This window comes from Anastrepha ludens, chromosome 4 (genome assembly GCF_028408465.1).
Source record: "Anastrepha ludens isolate Willacy chromosome 4, idAnaLude1.1, whole genome shotgun sequence".
In the NCBI taxonomy this organism is placed as follows: domain Eukaryota; kingdom Metazoa; phylum Arthropoda; class Insecta; order Diptera; family Tephritidae; genus Anastrepha; species Anastrepha ludens.
Window position 1 is genome coordinate 99,593,234 of NC_071500.1, and position 17,748 is coordinate 99,610,981.

General features: G+C 35.6%; 1 protein-coding gene across 2 annotated transcripts in view; it reads right to left on the reverse strand.

Annotated features, from left to right (window-relative positions):
* Nucleotides 1–7,045: 7,045 nt before the first annotated feature.
* The window catches only part of LOC128860352 (cysteine-rich motor neuron 1 protein), a 258,225-nt gene continuing 247,522 nt past the window's right edge, over nucleotides 7,046–17,748 (reverse strand). For both annotated transcript variants that reach the window (XM_054097831.1, XM_054097832.1), the window contains one exon: nucleotides 7,046–8,790. In XM_054097831.1, coding sequence (XP_053953806.1) covers nucleotides 8,772–8,790 — 19 coding nt within the window. In that variant the 3' untranslated portion in view covers nucleotides 7,046–8,771. The remainder of the gene's footprint in view (nucleotides 8,791–17,748) is intronic.

Sequence of the window (17,748 nt, forward strand, 5' to 3'; positions counted from 1 at the left end):
TATTTACATTTTAGTACACTTTTCTGCAAGCATTCATTCTTAAATGGTTTTGAGTTTTCCAAATTTTTTAGGTTTTAGTACACTTTTGTAGGGCGCAGTTTAGTCACATTTTCAACACTTATGTGCATCCTTTTAGTAAATATGTGTAACGGTACAAAGTAACTGCAGCACGAATTTTTTAGTACATATTTTAGTACAAGAAAAATGTTAGTACAACATTGTTTAGTACAAGAAAATTTTTAATACAACAAATTTTTAGTACAAACAACTTTTAGTACTAAACATTTTGTAGTAGAACTTGTTGCGGTAGACTCACATTTTTAGTACTTAAAGTTAGTACACCATATTATTGCGTACCTAAGTTGGGGAAAACTGAAATTAGTCTCTTGTTAGCTCTGAAATTATTTATGTGTTGTTATTAAGATTTATAAATTTAATACATCTGCCTAGGATTTTTTTTGTTGCAAATTTTGAAATAAAACTTTATTTATTTTTTCTAATCTTGTAATAATAATATTTCTAGGGCTCATTGCACATAGTATATAAAATCAATCGAAATAAGGATTATAATAATGAATAAGTTTTCACAAGTAAAATGCAAACTGTTAATAAATACATACACATATTCACAAAAATATTTTCGGAAAAGATTAAGATCCTATTGAAGAAGATTTAACTTGTAATGGTAGAATTGTGAGAAAAAAAAAAATATTTCCATAATTTTTAACACCTTTTATTTAACCAAAAAACAAAATCTTGAATGAATAAAAATGCGAGATCATTGAATAATAAAAAAAAAATCATATATGAAAAAAAATTAAAAAATAAAAAGGTGAAAAAATAAAAAACTAATACATTTTTCACAGAATTTTTATGTTCTGAGAAAATAAAAATTGTTTTTCTTTTTAAATTAAATCTAAGTATCCATTACATCTGTGTTGTCAAAAAAACAAAAAAACTATTCAACCGAATCGTCTAAAATTTTAATATGTTGTTCACAACGTCAGTGGCTATTGCCCGTACTAGAATCGTATTATTACTTCAATTATTTCGTTTTTTTTTTATTAAAAAGTGAAAAAACCGATTTTTCGAGTGTCAAATTAAAAACCGCGCCATTTTGTCAATTTTTTTTGTATTCTAGTACGGAGCATACTGGTCATACTAATTAATAATTTACTTGGTTTTTGTGAAAATGCTGTAAATTTTCGAGCCCTGGGGCACCGGGGGCCTTAAGGATAATGAATATTTGAGCAAAACGAAAAAAAAAAAAAAAAAAAAGGGCTTCTTAAGATAAAAAATCGACACATCACAGTTTAAGATCAGACTGTAAGTGCGGAAGTTATGATGAAAAGAGGAAAAAAGGTGACCCTAAAGCTGGGTAAAAAAAAAAGGTTTTTTCGGAATTTCTTTTCAAAAATACTTTAGACCCAGGAGTGTAAGGCGAATTATTTTTCTTGTATGCTGCTACGGTTTTATACATACATACTATATACATGATCGGCCACCTACTCGCCGATATGTAATGATACAAAAAAAATAGATTTTTGGTAAAGAAAAAATTTATTTTACTTTAAAAAATTTGTAAAAAGAGAAAACAAAATTGCTAAAAAGTTAATAAAAGCTTAATATTTTAAATAAAAAGTACTAAATTGCGCAAAACTTCTAGACACCAGCAATAAAAATGAATGGAAGTTCGATCGATCCAAAAGTTAATTTAAATTTCAATTTTTCAGAACAAAGGCTTTGTTTTCTGCTATAGGGAAGAAGGTTTGTGAAATTTTTTTTTTTTATACTAGCTGTACCCGGCGCGCGCTGCTATGCCAACAACTAAAATAAATTTAAGAAAAATAACTTTAAGGAAAATCAGTACACAAATATTCAATTCATTCTGAACCATTTTATTGATTTTGTTTATTTTGAAAAAATCGGTTGAACGGGGCAGAAGTTGCTACTCTGCAGCGTTACCTGGTGGCGAGTGGCAGCAATGAAGAATACATATATATACCAATTTTTATACCACCTTTTGAACCACCTATTTTTTTGAGAATGGTAACACAAATAACATGACAAAAGTGTTCATAATTTACTTAAAGGTTTGACATTTGCGAAATGGGACGCTATACGCTTGAACCAAATTGGGAAATATTGAAAACCTGTTTCCAAAGTGGTGAGTCTTCTTCTTATTTTCTGATGAAGCTCATTTTCACATTGGTGGCTACGTGAATAAGCAAAATTGTCGGATTTGGGGCTCAGAAAATCCACACGTTACTGTAGAGGAGCAAATGCATCCAAAACGAGTCACTGGAAACAAACTGCGAACGGTTTAAAAAATAAATTTTAATTAATATTTGAATGTAAATAATGGTGAAGTGATTAGCGGAAATTGCCAAGTCTAATATTGAACAAGAAATTATTGCACATAATCCAAGATTTTATTTTTTGAATTAATTTTTGAATTTAAAACCAATCGTAACGTTTCGCTAATATGAAACTATTTTGTTAAAAATAAATAAATAATTGGCACGTACAATTCTGTTAGGTGTTTCGCCGAGATCCTCCTCCTATTTGTAGCGCGCGTTCCACAAGTGGAAGGCCCTACAGTTTTAAGCCAATTCCGGTAGATGGTTTTTTATGAGAAGCTCTTTGATATTGGTACTGTGCTTTTCTAAGCCTCCTCTGGACACTTCATCCATCCATAGGAAGGTGGGCTCATTGGAAACAAGTTCTGCCAACTTTTTTATTATGAGGTCTGCAATGTAATCGATTGCGTCGGGACTATTCAATAATTCTCCCTACTGTAACTCTTTAGCAAACGCTAGCTCTTTGCAAAACATGAGTTTCGTTTAAATCACCACATCATAAGAAATAAAGCTTTGTAAATTCACCATATCGATCTCCGATTGCGTCAAATACTCTATCATGTCCTGACTTAAGCGGTATCTATTTCATGTCATACTACCATAGTCCTGAACGTACCGAGGAAAACTCTTGAGCGAGTTGTTGCTCGTAAGCAGTCCATTTTGAAAATGAAATGTTTTTTCTACAAATTTTACTTTTCCTCCACTTTTAGTCAAAATTTCTAGAGCTAGCAACCCAGTGTCTTGCTAAGGGAGCCGATTTGTCAAGAGAGAAAGAGAAAGCTGCTTACTGAGCAAACCTTTTATTATTGAATCATGTTTATAGCCGATTCAAAAAGCAAATTTTACATGGCCCACCCTATAATAATCTGTCCAGTAGTTTTTGAGTTTATCGAGGACACACAGACAAACATTCATTTTTATATGGAAAGATTTACTTGGAATGATTTTAAGTCCTGAATGCTTCAGCGTTATATTTGCCCTTGCAAATTCGCTTACAAAATTAAGTACCAGCTGCTGGATACAACATATGTGTACATGTGTATGTGTTTAGTTGATGATATAGAAGAAGATCAATAAGATATGGAGTTTTGTTTTTCTTTTAGTTTCGGTTTGGTTTCGGAAATCAATTTTGCTTTTACGTACATTTTCGACCAGAGGAAAACTTTAGTTGAAATCATAGTTAAAAGAAAATCAGAGTACATAGTTAGTAACTTGCAGACCTATACACAAAAATTAAATACACAATAATGGTATCTGCTGAATTTTGCTATTGTCCTTTTACATTTCTCCAGCATTTTTTTTTTTTTTGATATTTTCTTTTTTTTTGTTATATTAAGCTGGTATTTGTTCAACATTTTATAAATACTTATGGCTCTAAAATACTTATAAGCAAGCCATGCCGCCAGTTTACTTTTATTTTCTTCTATTTTATTTCAATATTTGTTTTGCTTTGAAGCTTAGCTACACATTTAGAAATACATACATACAATATATAAAGTTATGTATAGTAGATATTTGTATTTGCGCTAGTAACTATAATACATTTCGAGTATATTATATGTATGTATGTGTGTATACATGTTTGTATATGAACTTGAATACTTTGCTGTTAGTATGCGTATGCCTACGTATACATACAAACTTACTTTTTAATTTACAGCTACATTTAATATATTTGGTCTATTGGTATGTATTGTTTCAATGTAGATGTATATGCAGTACTTTTTATTTATTTCTTTATTGTTTTCTCTGTTTAACTACAATATATTTTCGAATTATCTTTCTGTATACAGGTTTAGCAAAAAAAAAAAATCAAAAACAACGAATAAATAGAAAATAATACCCTTTAACTGAAAAGTAGAGAAGAGTGTTTGGAGTTATTGGATCTGCCAGCTTCCACGAACTTTAGTCTACTTCGTTAGACTTTGCTATGCAAGCAGGATTGCCTTCGAAAAAAGCACATTTTTTGCCAGTCGTATATGGCGAATGTAACGATCTTGAAAAAGATCTAATAAAACTAAATCTTATTTGCATAAATTGCTTCTGTCTGCAATCTTCAATGATGTGGAGATCAATTGGCGAAGTTCCCATACAAGTTATTTTTGCTGGTCAAATATGGGAAAGGATTGCGGAAAGTGAAAACCTGACGGAGCCAACTTTAGTTTGCGGGGAAGATTTTAATTTTTAACTTTAATAAAGCTGGGATCGCCTCGTTAAATTTTAGTTTGTGGGTAGGGTTACCTTTGGGAAAAAATAGAAGTTGTTTACTAGTAAAATATGAAGAATAAAACAACTTGGAAAAACTTCAAATTTTAATAAAGCGAAAAAGTTTTGTTTGTAAACAGGGTTGCCATACATTTTTTTTCAAATTCAAGCATAGGATTTGTAAGAAGTTTGGGGAAAAGCCAACAGAACTGAATATAGTTTGCGAATACCTAAATTTTAAAATATAAAGAAAGCAGGGATCGGTTAGGTAAAATTTGATTTCAAAACAAAATTTTTCAAATACGAAGAATGCAATAATTTTGTGAAAACTTCAAACTTCAATAAAGTGGGAGAGTTTGGTTTGCAAGCATGGTTGCCATCCTGTTTTGCCAGTCATTTATGGGAACTGCTAGAATTTTGTAGAAAAGTCCGCAGAACCGAATTTAGTTTGCGAATAAATCTTTAATTTTCTACCTTGACAATAGCTAGAATCAGCTCGTAAAGTTTTAGTTTGTGTGCAGAGTTACCCTTGGGGGAAAAAATTCAAATTTTGTCCTAATAAAACACAAAGAAAAAAACTATTTTGGGAAAACTAAAAATTTCAGTCAAACGAGAAAGTTTAGTTTATAAGCAGGGTTGCCATACATTTTTTTTGCCAGTAAAATATGGGAAATGTTAGAAATTTGGGGCAAAGTCAATAGAACCGAATTTAGCTTACCCATAAGAGTATTTTTTTAACCTTCAAACAAGCTGGGATGAGCTGGTTAAATCTTGGTTTGTGGACAGGATTACCCTAGGGAAAATTTGTAAAATTTTTTAACAGTAATATATCGGCCGCCGTAGCCGAATGGGTTGGTGCGTGATTACCATTCGGAATTCACAGATAGAACGTTGGTTCGAATCTCGGTGAAACCAAAATTAATAAAAACATTTTTCTAATAGCGGTCGCTATAGACAAAATTTACAAAAAACGGAGAAGGGTAGACTGATGTAGGTAAAGCCGGACACAAACCGTGGCAACAACGCGCCCTACTGCGAGCGCTTATCACCCGCAGAAACGCAGCGATTCCAGGACCGCAGCAACGGCACAAATTACCCCAAGGCAATACCAATAAATCCGACGCCGGAATGAATATCACTTTATAGTACGCACAAACACTAGCCAGGAAACGAAAATAAGCAGCAAAAAGTAGACACCAAAAACAAAACGACAAAAAATTGGGACCGAAAAACGCCCCAAACAATAGGCACCCAGGAAATATAATGCAAACAAGTAGGCACCAAAAATATATTTCATACAAGTTTGCACCATCAAACAAGCGCCAAAAAGTAGGCAGTGTTATTTCTCACTAGAAATTAGCAACCACAAGGAAAAACTCACACAAACCGCAAACTAAGATATAGTATAGATATATAAGGTATAGCTCTCTCTCTCCTTTTCCTCTACCTTATATCTTTTTTCTCTCTCGCGGAACGAAAATGCCCAAAACGTTGCATGACCTTGAAATTTTACTCTCCATTCTCAATCGTCCATCGACGCCTAAGAAGTTTCATTTCAAAAAATTATTTTATTAAAAAAAAACCAAAGCGGAAGAGTTCGTGTTTGTGGGTAGAGTTGGCAGAGTTTTTTTTAAGTAAAATAAAGAAAATGTAAGAATCTTTGGGAAAAGCCAACAGAACTGAATTGAGGAAGCATAAAAGACTTATATGTTAAAACTTAAAAAAAGCTCGAATCCACTAGGTAAACTTTTATTTATAGCAGAGTTGGCAAAGAAGGATTAAAACACATTTTCCTCACAGTACATGCCATATATTGTAGTAAAACAATCTTTGGAAGATATGAAAAAACCAACTTTTTCACATAAAAAACATTAAGGCGCTGATCCTTTCGAATACGTCATTCTGTAAGCAAGGTTGCCATTTTTTTTTTTTTTGGAAAATATAATAACATTAATAAAAATTTAATATAGACGCATTCAGTTTGCTTAAGAGGCTATCATTTTAAACTTTCAACAAAGCTGTAATTATTTTAGTTAACTTTGATTTCCTGGCCGGGTTGCCGTTGACAAAATAGCCCATATTTGTTTCGCTAAAGTATGAAAAGTACAACAATTCAGGGAAAAATTTACCATTTGGACTTTATTTGGCTTCAATAAAAATATATAGGCAGGGTTGCTATTGAAAAAAAAACATATAGATATCAGTAAAACATGAATGGTAAATAAATTTTCAGAAAAGTTTAACGCACCCGAACTTTTTCCGCATAAAAAGCTTCTGCTTTCTGTTTTGAAGAAAGTTCAGCCCACTTTGGGATACCTTAGTTTGTAAGCAGGGTTGCCATACAAAGTATGAAAAATACAACAATTTAGGGGAAAATTCGACAGTACTGCATTTTATTTGCCTTCAATAAAAATATGTAGGCAGGGTTGCCATTGAAAAAAAAACATATAGATATCAGTAAAACATGAATGGTAAATAAATTTTCAGAAAAGTTTAACGCACCCGAACTTTTTCCGCATAAAAAGCTCCTGCTTTCTGTTTTGAAGAAAGTTCGGCCCACTTCGGGATACCTTAGTTTGTAAGCAGGGTTGCCATACAATTTGTTGGGGAGTATAGCAATACTGATGAAATTCTAGTAGAGCAGAGTTTAATTTGCATAAGCGGCTATCTTCCTTAAACTCCGCAAACCAGAGTTCAGTTTGGTTGAAGTGTTTGTATTTTTATTTGTAAAAAACTAATCAAATATTAATTTTATTTATGCCCATAATAAATAGCGTTTTCATTGAAAGAAATTATGTATTTTTAACAGATAATTGAGGAGAATTTTCAAATATGGAAAAAATTCTAACAAACCGCAAATTTATTTGCATAAAACTAAACTTTCAAACCAACAGAACAGCGGGATTAATTTCGGTGGACATGGACTTGGGTTTGTGGATAGGGCTCCCAATTAAAAAAAATATTCTTTAGTCAAATATTTACTATCCATTCTAATAGAATTGAATTTTATTTGCATGAAAAGTTTAAACTTTCAAAACACTGAATCACTTTTGCAGAATTGGGTCCAGAGGCTGGGTTACAATTGAAAAATTGCTCTTTTTCAGTCAGTTATTTACCATTTATATTTCATATATCCACACAATCTTTAGAAAAATTTAGCAACGAAGAATTTTTCGTGTATAAATCTCTTCTTTTATCAATATAACAAAAAAATAAAAAAATGCGGCTACCTTTGGGAACTCGTTTTAAATACGAAAAAAATATATATGTACCAGCGAGCCACCTGTGAAAAATATGCACATCCGTCTGGGCGAAAATCTAAAGGCTTATTGAAATCGGGGCTTTATTTCTTTAAATATTAAACGTTTTTCTCGAGTCCTCACTAGGAATTGAATTCAAAGATTTGGGCTTTTAACTGAAAAAAACTCATATACAGTTGGAATCTGAGGTATTTATACACATTTTTTTTTATAAGCTAAGCCCAGAAGTAGTTACTTCGATCGCCAATATTACATCAAAACTGAAAATTTTATTATTATTTAAATTACAATCGACACAAAAAAGATGTGATGTCGAACGAGCCTTAAACTATGCATAGAAAGAAATATGAAATATATCTGCATGCAATGAGGGTCGTCATGCCCACCAAAAAGTCGGTTCTCAACCGCAAACTGTGCATCAGTTTGTGATCAATTGTGTAACAAGTATACATCCCAATGTCAGCTCTATTCAACAATTTGGTCTACTAACGAACCCTCTGAGAAGATGGCATGAAAATAAACTACCTTCAGTACTAAACACAAAGAACTAAAAGAAAGTTTAGAGCAAAATTTTGAATTATTTAAACAAAATCTTATTGCATTTAAAAGAGTTTTATTTAAAATTCTTTCTTCAGCTAGCGATACACCTTCTTTTTCTTTTGCTTACTCTTACATTAACTTCTTTTTACAAACACTTGACTGTTAAAATTTATTATAGCTTCGCTTTTCTGTATTTATATGCTGTCTATACCTATGCATTTATATATATGTATGTATATTTATTTCTTATGCCTAAATTGTTATCTTAACTATTCAATATATTTTACTTTATTTCGTTCATTAACTTCTCGTTATTAGTAGTATGCTCTTAGCAGGACTTCTCTAGGGTTTGTTGGTGGTTGTGTGTATGTGGATTTACAGGAACGGTGCTAGCTTCGCTGTATCCTTAATGTGTAATGGTCATTCTGAAAAGGAAGAATTTTGGAAAAAAATTAAGGCTTTTTATATTAGAAAGGTACATTTTCTTTTCTACATTTTAAAAATGTAAAAAATCTATAAAAATTTTAGTTTTATGAAGTTATTGGTCCCAATTTTTACTTTTATAAAATAATAAGTGTAACTAAACAAAGGCCATAAGATTTATTTCTTTTGAAACTTCAGTGTAACTAAAAAAAGGCAAGGTTTTTTTTCTTCTGAAACTTCAGTGCTTTTTTAAGGGGAAAGATACCTGTAAACGGCCATACTTTCCCTGATTTTCATTAAAATTATTTAAAATGAAGAAGTCAGTATATTTTTTTCAAAATTGGCATACAGTTTATTTATTATTAAACTAAAATAATATGTTTTTTTTATTTTAATCATTTAAAATGGCGGATGTACACTCAATTCTTCCAGGAAGGCCGCAGCGGGGCTTCTCAACCGGCGGGCATTGTAGCATCGGCATCAGTAACCTGAATACAAAAGACCAAAATTTTGTTTCTTTATTAATGTCATAATTTCTATATGAATTAACAATAAATAGTAATAGGACTATCAATAAGTTCGTGCGGTTTTACAACAGATGGCGTAACTTGATTATTATTCCATCGATCCACATTTCCAAACATTCATTGGAGAGCTACTGTCGTAAGGCACAAACGTCAGTATAAGTTTTTTATTTGAAGCGTAAACAACAATATTTTTACCACACTTGAAAATGTCGAATTTCGTGCCAAATAATGTGTTTTTGCGGGGAATTCTTCTTCATTATTTTAATATGAAGAAAAAAGCAGCCGAAAGTCATCGTATCTTGGTGGAAGTTTATGGTGAGCATGCTCTATCTGAGCGAACGTGCCAGAAGTGGTTTGCACGCTTTAAAAGTGGTGATTTTGGCTTGGAAGACGAAGAACGCGAGGGTGCGCCGCCAAAGTTCATGGATACCGAATTGGAGGAATTGCTCGATCAAGATCCGGCTCAAACGCAAGAAGAGGTTGCAAAAACTTTGGGAGTTGATCAATCAACCATTTCCAAACGTTTAAAAGCCATGGGAATGATCCGAAAGGTAGGCCATTGGGTGCCGTATGAATTGAAGCCAAGAGACGTTGAACGCCGTTTTATGGCATGCGAACAACTGCTTCAACGGCACAAAAGAAAGGGTTTTTTGCATCGAATTGTGACTGGCGATGAAAAGTGGGTCCATTACGACAATCCAAAACGTCGGGCAACGTATGGATACCCTGGCCATGCTTCAACATCGACGTCGGCGCAGAATATTCATGGCCTGAAGGTTATGCTGTGTATCTGGTGGGACCAGCTGGGTGTTGTGTATTATGAGCTACTGAAACCGAATGAAACGATTACGGGGGATGTCTACCGACGACAATTGATGCGTTTGAGCCGAGCACTGCGAGAAAAACGGCCGCAATACGCCGATAGACACGACAAAGTTATTTTGCAACATGACAATGCTCGGCCACATGTTGCACAAGTGGTCAAAACATACTTAGAAACGCTCAAATGGGATGTCCTACCCCACCCGCCGTATAGTCCAGACCTTGCGCCATCCGATTACTATCTCTTCCGATCGATGCAACATGGCCTGGCTGACCAGCACTTCCGTAATTACGATGAAGTCAAAAAATGGATCGATTCGTGGATTGCGGCAAAACCGACCGAATTTTTCACAAAGGGAATCCGTGAATTGCCAGAAAGATGGGAAAAAGTAGTAGTAAGCGATGGACAATATTTTGAATATTAAATTTGTAACCATTTTACGTCAATAAAGTTTCAAATTTCGAAAAAAAACCGCACGAACTTATTGATAGTCCTATTAAGAAAATAAATTCGCAGAATAAAATGCTTCAAAAAAAATCAGAGTTTTGGGACGAACTTTCCTACTATTTTTGCTTCGAAAAAAATATTTTTTCGAAAAATTTTCGAATTGTAAATTCCTATAGAAAGTAATATCATAAAAAAGATGTGTGCAAAATTTCAGAGAGATCGGTTAATAACTTTTCGAGTTATCGTGTACACCAATTCGAAAAATATAGGTTTAAAAAAAAGAACACGATCGACGATCTATAATATAAGAAATACTTAAACGTACGTTCTAAAAATTTGTTGACATATTCTTAAAGGGTTACAGTCTGTTACATAAGCGCGTGGTCACTGTTAAATAATAACAACAATTGATTTTTCGAAAATTCGCAAATTTATTCATAATTTGGTCGTCAATACTCAATGCAAATACCTCAGTAGCAAGTCCAATCTCCTGCATTGTCAATTATCGTCGGGGCATATTTTCCACTAGTTTTTCTGCATATTCTACCGGAAAAGACCTTCAAATGTTTCGAATTTGGCGAGAAAGTTGATCAAAATTACATGGCTTGCGTCTGCGAAGCTACATTTTCATGAAAGCCCACACATTTTCTATGGGATTTGCAGCCGTTGACTGAGATGGCCAATCTGAAGTGACAGCTCCGTTTTGCGCCTTCCACTCGCTACACGATCGACTCCGATGTTTCGGTTCGTTGTCCTCTTGAAGGATTCAGCTTTCATTTTTCTTGTTATACCATTGCTTAGCAGATGGTAACAAAGTATTTTGATATATTTTATTCATTTTTTCTTTATCTAAATTCTCAGTAAATAAGAACAAAGTACCGAAACCTTTGTTTGAGAAGCACCACCAAACATGGAACTTGTCGGGGTGTTTAACAGTCCGTTGAAACATCCTACTGGTGGAGGCGTGTCCAGGCGTGTTTGATACTCAGAAATGCCCAGAAGGAGGATTCATCGGAAAAAATTACATTGCTCCAATTGCGGTCCAAGTTTTCCTTCGCCGATTCCACTCGTTTTTCAACGTGTTTTGCACTCAGCTTTGGTTTTCCCAAAGTACTGCGATATTTCAGTTTATTGGCAAGCAAGTTCCTGCGAAACGTTCCGTAATATATGTCAACATCTTTTGCTTTCAATTTCACAGCAGCTCCACGTAAAGTCATAGTTGGATCTTTCGAGAACCGTGCGAGAATCTTTTTTTCGTCTTCGACACTTCGGAAGTGCAACCGCAATCAGGAAAGTCATAAACGTTACAGACTTTTTTATAGCGATTTATCCACTTGCTAACGAACTGCTTTGACTTTCTCATATATGTCGCAGCAGCAGTTTGCGTTAATTTGGGCCCTTTTTCATGCAAACATAGAAAAATTGCCTCAAAGCGAGAGGCGTAAACAGCACTCATTTCGAAAAACCACTCAATTGAAGACTAAATTTGACAGACAGCTGACTTTTTACAAAACGCATGAAGGACTGAGGTGCCCTCTAAAAAACAAAAAAAAAAAATAATTGGCGCGTACACTTCTGTTAGGTGTTTGGCCGAGCTCCTCCTCCTATTTGTGGTGTGCGTCTTGCTGTTGTCCCACAAATGGAGGGACCTACAGTTTCAAGCCGACTCCGAACGGCAGATATTTTTTTTGTGAGGAGCTTTTTTCATGGCAGAAATACACTCGGAGGTTTGCCATTGCCTGCCGAGGGGCGACCGCTATTAGAAAAATGTTTTTAATAATTTTGCTTTTACCGAGATTCGAACCAACGTTCTCTCTGTGAATTCCGAATGGTAATCACGCACCAACCCATTCGGCTACGGCGGTCCCTTTATGTCATAGAAAAAGAAACAGGACGCTCTGATTTTTTATCTACGTGTAGCAGTGAGCACGCTCTTATGTAACAGACTGTATACATACTAACATTTTATGAAAATTTTTGAAATTTTGCAGGTATCTGTTCGCTTAAGCATTTTGAACAATTGGGAACATCAATTTTTTGTAGAGAAGTTTGGTTTAAGCGATCCGGCTTACTTTCATTCCCAAGGCATGGGACAAGGTTGTTATTACCAAAGAAAGAGAAACCACACATAACAGACCCATTAGTCTGTCGTTCCTCTTGTTAAACCCCATGAATGTTTGCGGGATGCGCATATCAGAGGAAGAATCTCCCAGAATGCAGTCTGTAAAGGCAAATCTGTGCAGACAGCACTTCATTCGCTGGTTGTCACGATTGTGGAATCACTTCTCTATAAGAAATATTCTCTCACAGCTTTTTTAGACGTCGAGGGTGCATTCAAAAATATATCAGTTGAAGCAATACTACATCGGGCACAAATGCTGATCACGCAAACTATAAGCGCATAATTAGGTGGAACAGAAGGAGAAGTCCCTCACTTGGCATGACAATGCGCTATGGCTCTAAGGGTCTAAGTGTCTGCCTTAGTGGGCAACCGCTTCAACCGTATCTAACCTACCCCAGGCGGAACGTTCGATGATGAATTTTCGCTCAGAGCTACATCCCTGGGTGGGGTAATCTGAGCTCTGCTATGCAACCTCGTCAGTAACAGCCTACTCGAATAACTTCAGGATATTGGAGGAAAAGTGATATTGTAAAGATCTTCCCACATATTGGCTCTTGGGGTTTTCGAAAGTGGTTAAATACCAGCTGCGACCACGGTAGGATTCTGACCTGTATTTTGGAGCTCTTTGGACTATGTACTCCCGCCTAAAGCCACCACCACATCGCTTACGGCTCTTATGTTCTCAAGAATGGAGACTAAGAGGTGGCAAGAAAGCGCGATTCGATCCATGAATACGCAGATGGTCCAAAGCCTGAAGTTATGGTGGTAGAAAATATAGGTATATTCCGGAAAACTGGAATATTTTTAAATTTATGGCTCTTCGACTAGAACAGTGTTTTTCAAGATAATAATTATCTGAAAAGGTCCTGCCACAGAAATATGATATTTACATTTTCACTGACAGCTAGACGACCATTACATGTCGCTCATCTTTCACCGAGATGACCGAGTCTGTTCGTCAAAAAGTGAGACAAGAGTTCCTAGCCATAGCGATATCGATCGCAATTGTAGGGCCGATGAATTTGCAAATCTATATAAAACTTCTTAATTAATGCTATAAAACCTATTTATTTTTAACAAATTTGTACGAACAGTGAATGAACTGTGCCGACTCTAAATGCTAAACACACGAAATTTCGTTTTTCTTTTACTTGTTCATGATTGTCGGGATAACTTTTTAAGCGACTTTGACCAGGTTTAACAAAGCGCACCAGTCGTTTCTTTCTCGTGCTAACCGGCGCCTTCTGTCCTTCAGCTGATCTCTCCAACGCAAGAGATTACTTCCTTTTAATCTGTTACTTCAACATCGATGCTAAGCTTAAATAAACATAGCCTTAGCACTGAAACACCCAGAGGCTGAGCGCGCAGACACTCAAGTTCTGCAAAAGCTATCTAAATGAAGAAGGGAAGACGATTCTGCACCTTCCGTGCTACTATTTTTCTCAATTCAGACGCTTAAAGTGTACTAAATCAGACGGACTAAGAGCAGACGTAGCCGAGTGAGTTTTTGCATGACTACCATTCGGCAGTGTTCAGTTTTGAAATTCCAGGCATGGAAAACCGAATGAAAGAAAAAATTTTAATCGCAAACGCCCTTTGGCAGGAATTGACAAACCTCCGGGTGTGTTTGTGCCCTGTAGAAACTCTTCATACAAAGAAAACCATCTGCCGTTCAGAGGCGACGCAAAAACTTTAAGTACCTTTATTTGTAAAAAACTCTCAATTCACATGCCATTAATAGAAGGAGCAGCTCGGCCAAACACCCAAAAAAAGTGTAAGCGCCAATTATTATGTTTTATTATTATCTGTATAGGTCTTCGGGTCAACCGATTCCTGCTGTTTTTGCGATCAGTCCCCGCAAACTCGTACACACCTTCTTCTCGAGAGCTTTGCCATAGCAATCTCGGCCTGGTGCGGTCAGAAGCAATACAAGCCAAGAGAACCCAATCCAACTCCATCTTTAGTTTACTTAGGCAACTGGGTTTGGATAAGGTATTGTGAATAGTAGAAGGCATGAAAGGCTTTTAGGTCGAAGTGCAAACCTGCAGTTATTCCGTTTTATTCTATTTGGATTCAAGCAATTTATTGCATGGTTAGGACCATATAATTTAAAAGGTGTTTCGTTACAAATCGGTGAGAATTTTCGAAAATTCAAAGTGGCGAATCGAATACGGCGTCTAAGAACTTAAAAATAAGCTGAATTTTCATGCGATTTGCTAGTTGAAGTTCCTTAGGTGCGCTCATTACAAATTGGAAATTAGTTTCTGAAAATTTCATGTCGCAACTTGGAAGATGGATCAACTAAATAGTAGTCTAAAATCAGTCATCTTATATGCAGCTCCTATATGGGCAAGAGCTATGTCATCGATTGTTAGACCCTTAGCTCAAGTGCACCGACAAAATGGACTAAGAGTCGCGTGCGCATACAGGACAGTATCAGACGACGCGGTTTGCGTCATCGCTGTAAAGTTCACAAAAGATATACTTGTCCAGGAAATGGGATAATTTTATGACAGACAAGGAGTAAAACCTACAACTAAAGCGAAAGCTGCAGAACGTCTGCATTCGTTAGAAAAGTGGCAAAGCAGATGGGACTCGTCTGTTAACGGACCTATAGACTTATCCCCAAAATTAGTGAATTAGTGAACAGGTAACGTATACCACTATTTAACCCAAATATTGAGGATGTTTCTTGGAGTACCTCCATCGTTTTCACATGAAGGACACTCCGTCCTGTCCAAGCTGTAACAATGCAATAGAAAGCGCGGATCAAGTCTTCTTCTTCTGTGATCGTTTCAATGAAGAAAGTCGAACGCTTGAGTTAGTCTTGGGTGAAGAGCTGAGTCCGAGACAGCTTAAGCAATAACAGGTGTGCATCAATTGACTTTTGGAACGCAGTTAAAACTTTTGTAAAGACGATAATGCTGCACCTGCAACGCGCGATGTGGCAGCGTAAAACGCAGAGAAAAACCAATCAGCCCTCGATAGGAGCTGGTCTCTCTGCAAACAAGGTGGAGGTGGTCTGACGACACGCACACGCTCGTGTCATGTGCTCACGACGGCATAATATTATCGCAACATCTTCCGATGTCTCTGTTTTGCTGCATATGCAAAGGAAACCTCGATAGCGCATAACATGCGAGAGGCACCTGGGAGTTAGCCTCACATACCACTGGTATGACAGCACAGAGACATTAGAAGACGAGCCTATAGCATGAAACTGGCTACAAATATGGTGGACCCAGACATGGGTGAATAGTATTCGTCAATTTAATGGACACCGTTCTAGGCCTTTTTCCGAAGTAAGCCAAAGTAGTTCCGGAAAGAAAGTCTACCCAAAAGTGGAGGAGGAATTATTTTAGTGGCTACCCCATTTGACATAGTTGACGGTGGTCGCTGTAAAGTGCGAGGGCATTTTGAACCCCCCTCACCCACCAAAAAAAAAAAAAGCAATCCTAGAAACCTTATAAAATCTAATTCATTCAAGAAATTAAACCAAACTCCGTACATTTCTATCAAGCAAACTTTCCTAAAACCCAAATTCGGCCTTACAAAAGCGCTTTGTGTTCTTACTGAGAATCCATATAATCTGTCTCCCATCTTAAATTTGCTACTTTTACAAATTAATTAAATTCAACACTCTATCAACTAGACGAGATTCCTCACAAGAATTAATCAACTATTCTAAAAGAAATATTCACTCCACCCAATAATCAATAATTGCACCTGGTTTCCTGCATTTATGTGGGAAGCCTTGATTAGCTACAAAATTTTAGACCCCAATATCAATAAGGTAATATGAAGCCAAACTTTCGAATATAGATGTGTATGTGTGTATGTGTTTATTTATGTGCAAAAGTGACTCAAACATGCTAATTGGCCATAAATTCTTTGATAGTAAATATGTCATAGAAGCAAAGGCAAATTCACAACAACTAAATTACGCTGCAATGAAAATGAAATTTCAAATTACAGTTAGTAAAAGGATGAGTTAAAAGGATACTCAGTTAAGCAAAAATTGAAAGGATGTAACAGGGAAACGACTATCAGCGACAAGTGAGGAGAGAGGAGTGGGTTAAATTTCGAATGTATAATTTGAAGAAGTACGCCAATGAGAGACCGCACACTCGTAAGAGCCCTATAAAATAAGCACAAGAAATATGAATAGATAAAATTTGGCACGAGCAGAGCATAATTTTTGGGAGTGTTTTCGGTATAAAGGTCAAAATGCTAATAAAGTAGAGAAAAACAAATTTTTACGACGGTCAGTCAGACTGCTTTGTGACAAATCAGTGCTGAATGGGAAATAGCAAAAAAACAAAAAATACAAAATATTGATGTCATCATTTCTGGCGCAACAAGAACGGGAGATTATGAAAGTTGGCTATGAAAATTTGAAATTGAGAAAAAAACTTGGAATCGTTCTTAGCAGCAAAAACAAATACGAATAGTCGTAATATCGAAGCTGTGAAATGCACATTTGTCATGCAAACAGGCCGATTAGACATACTTTTGGGAAATGGGAATGGGAAATGTGTACGGCATCGGTTAACACACACACACTCACATACGCGCATTTACTGCTAAACCCAGTTTTGTTTATGTTTTTCGGTATAACAGCTTGCGTATGCCATTTAACGAAGCTATAAAATGTCAATATTGATTGAGAATTTGAAAAGTTACGGCCCACTTTGAATTTGAACTACTGACCTTGGCTTACTTGGCAAAGGGCGTGGGACTACACAGACATGCACACGCAAAATAAATAAGCCAACTAATGGCTAAATGAAAGTGCCTGCTTGCTGCATAATGGCCTGCCTTTTTCATTAAATAAACGGTAAATCTATAGAATTTATATTAAAAAAAATGTAAATTTGTATAACTCAGTTGGCAATTTGTGGCTATTTAATGAGCTTTTCAAGTCCCATTAAATGGATTAAATGGCTGAAAGGAATGAAGCCAAATTTGGTAGTAACAAGCGCCATTGCTAAACGCCCGAAAGCTTTCGCAGCCCCATTCATAGTTACAAATATTTATGACC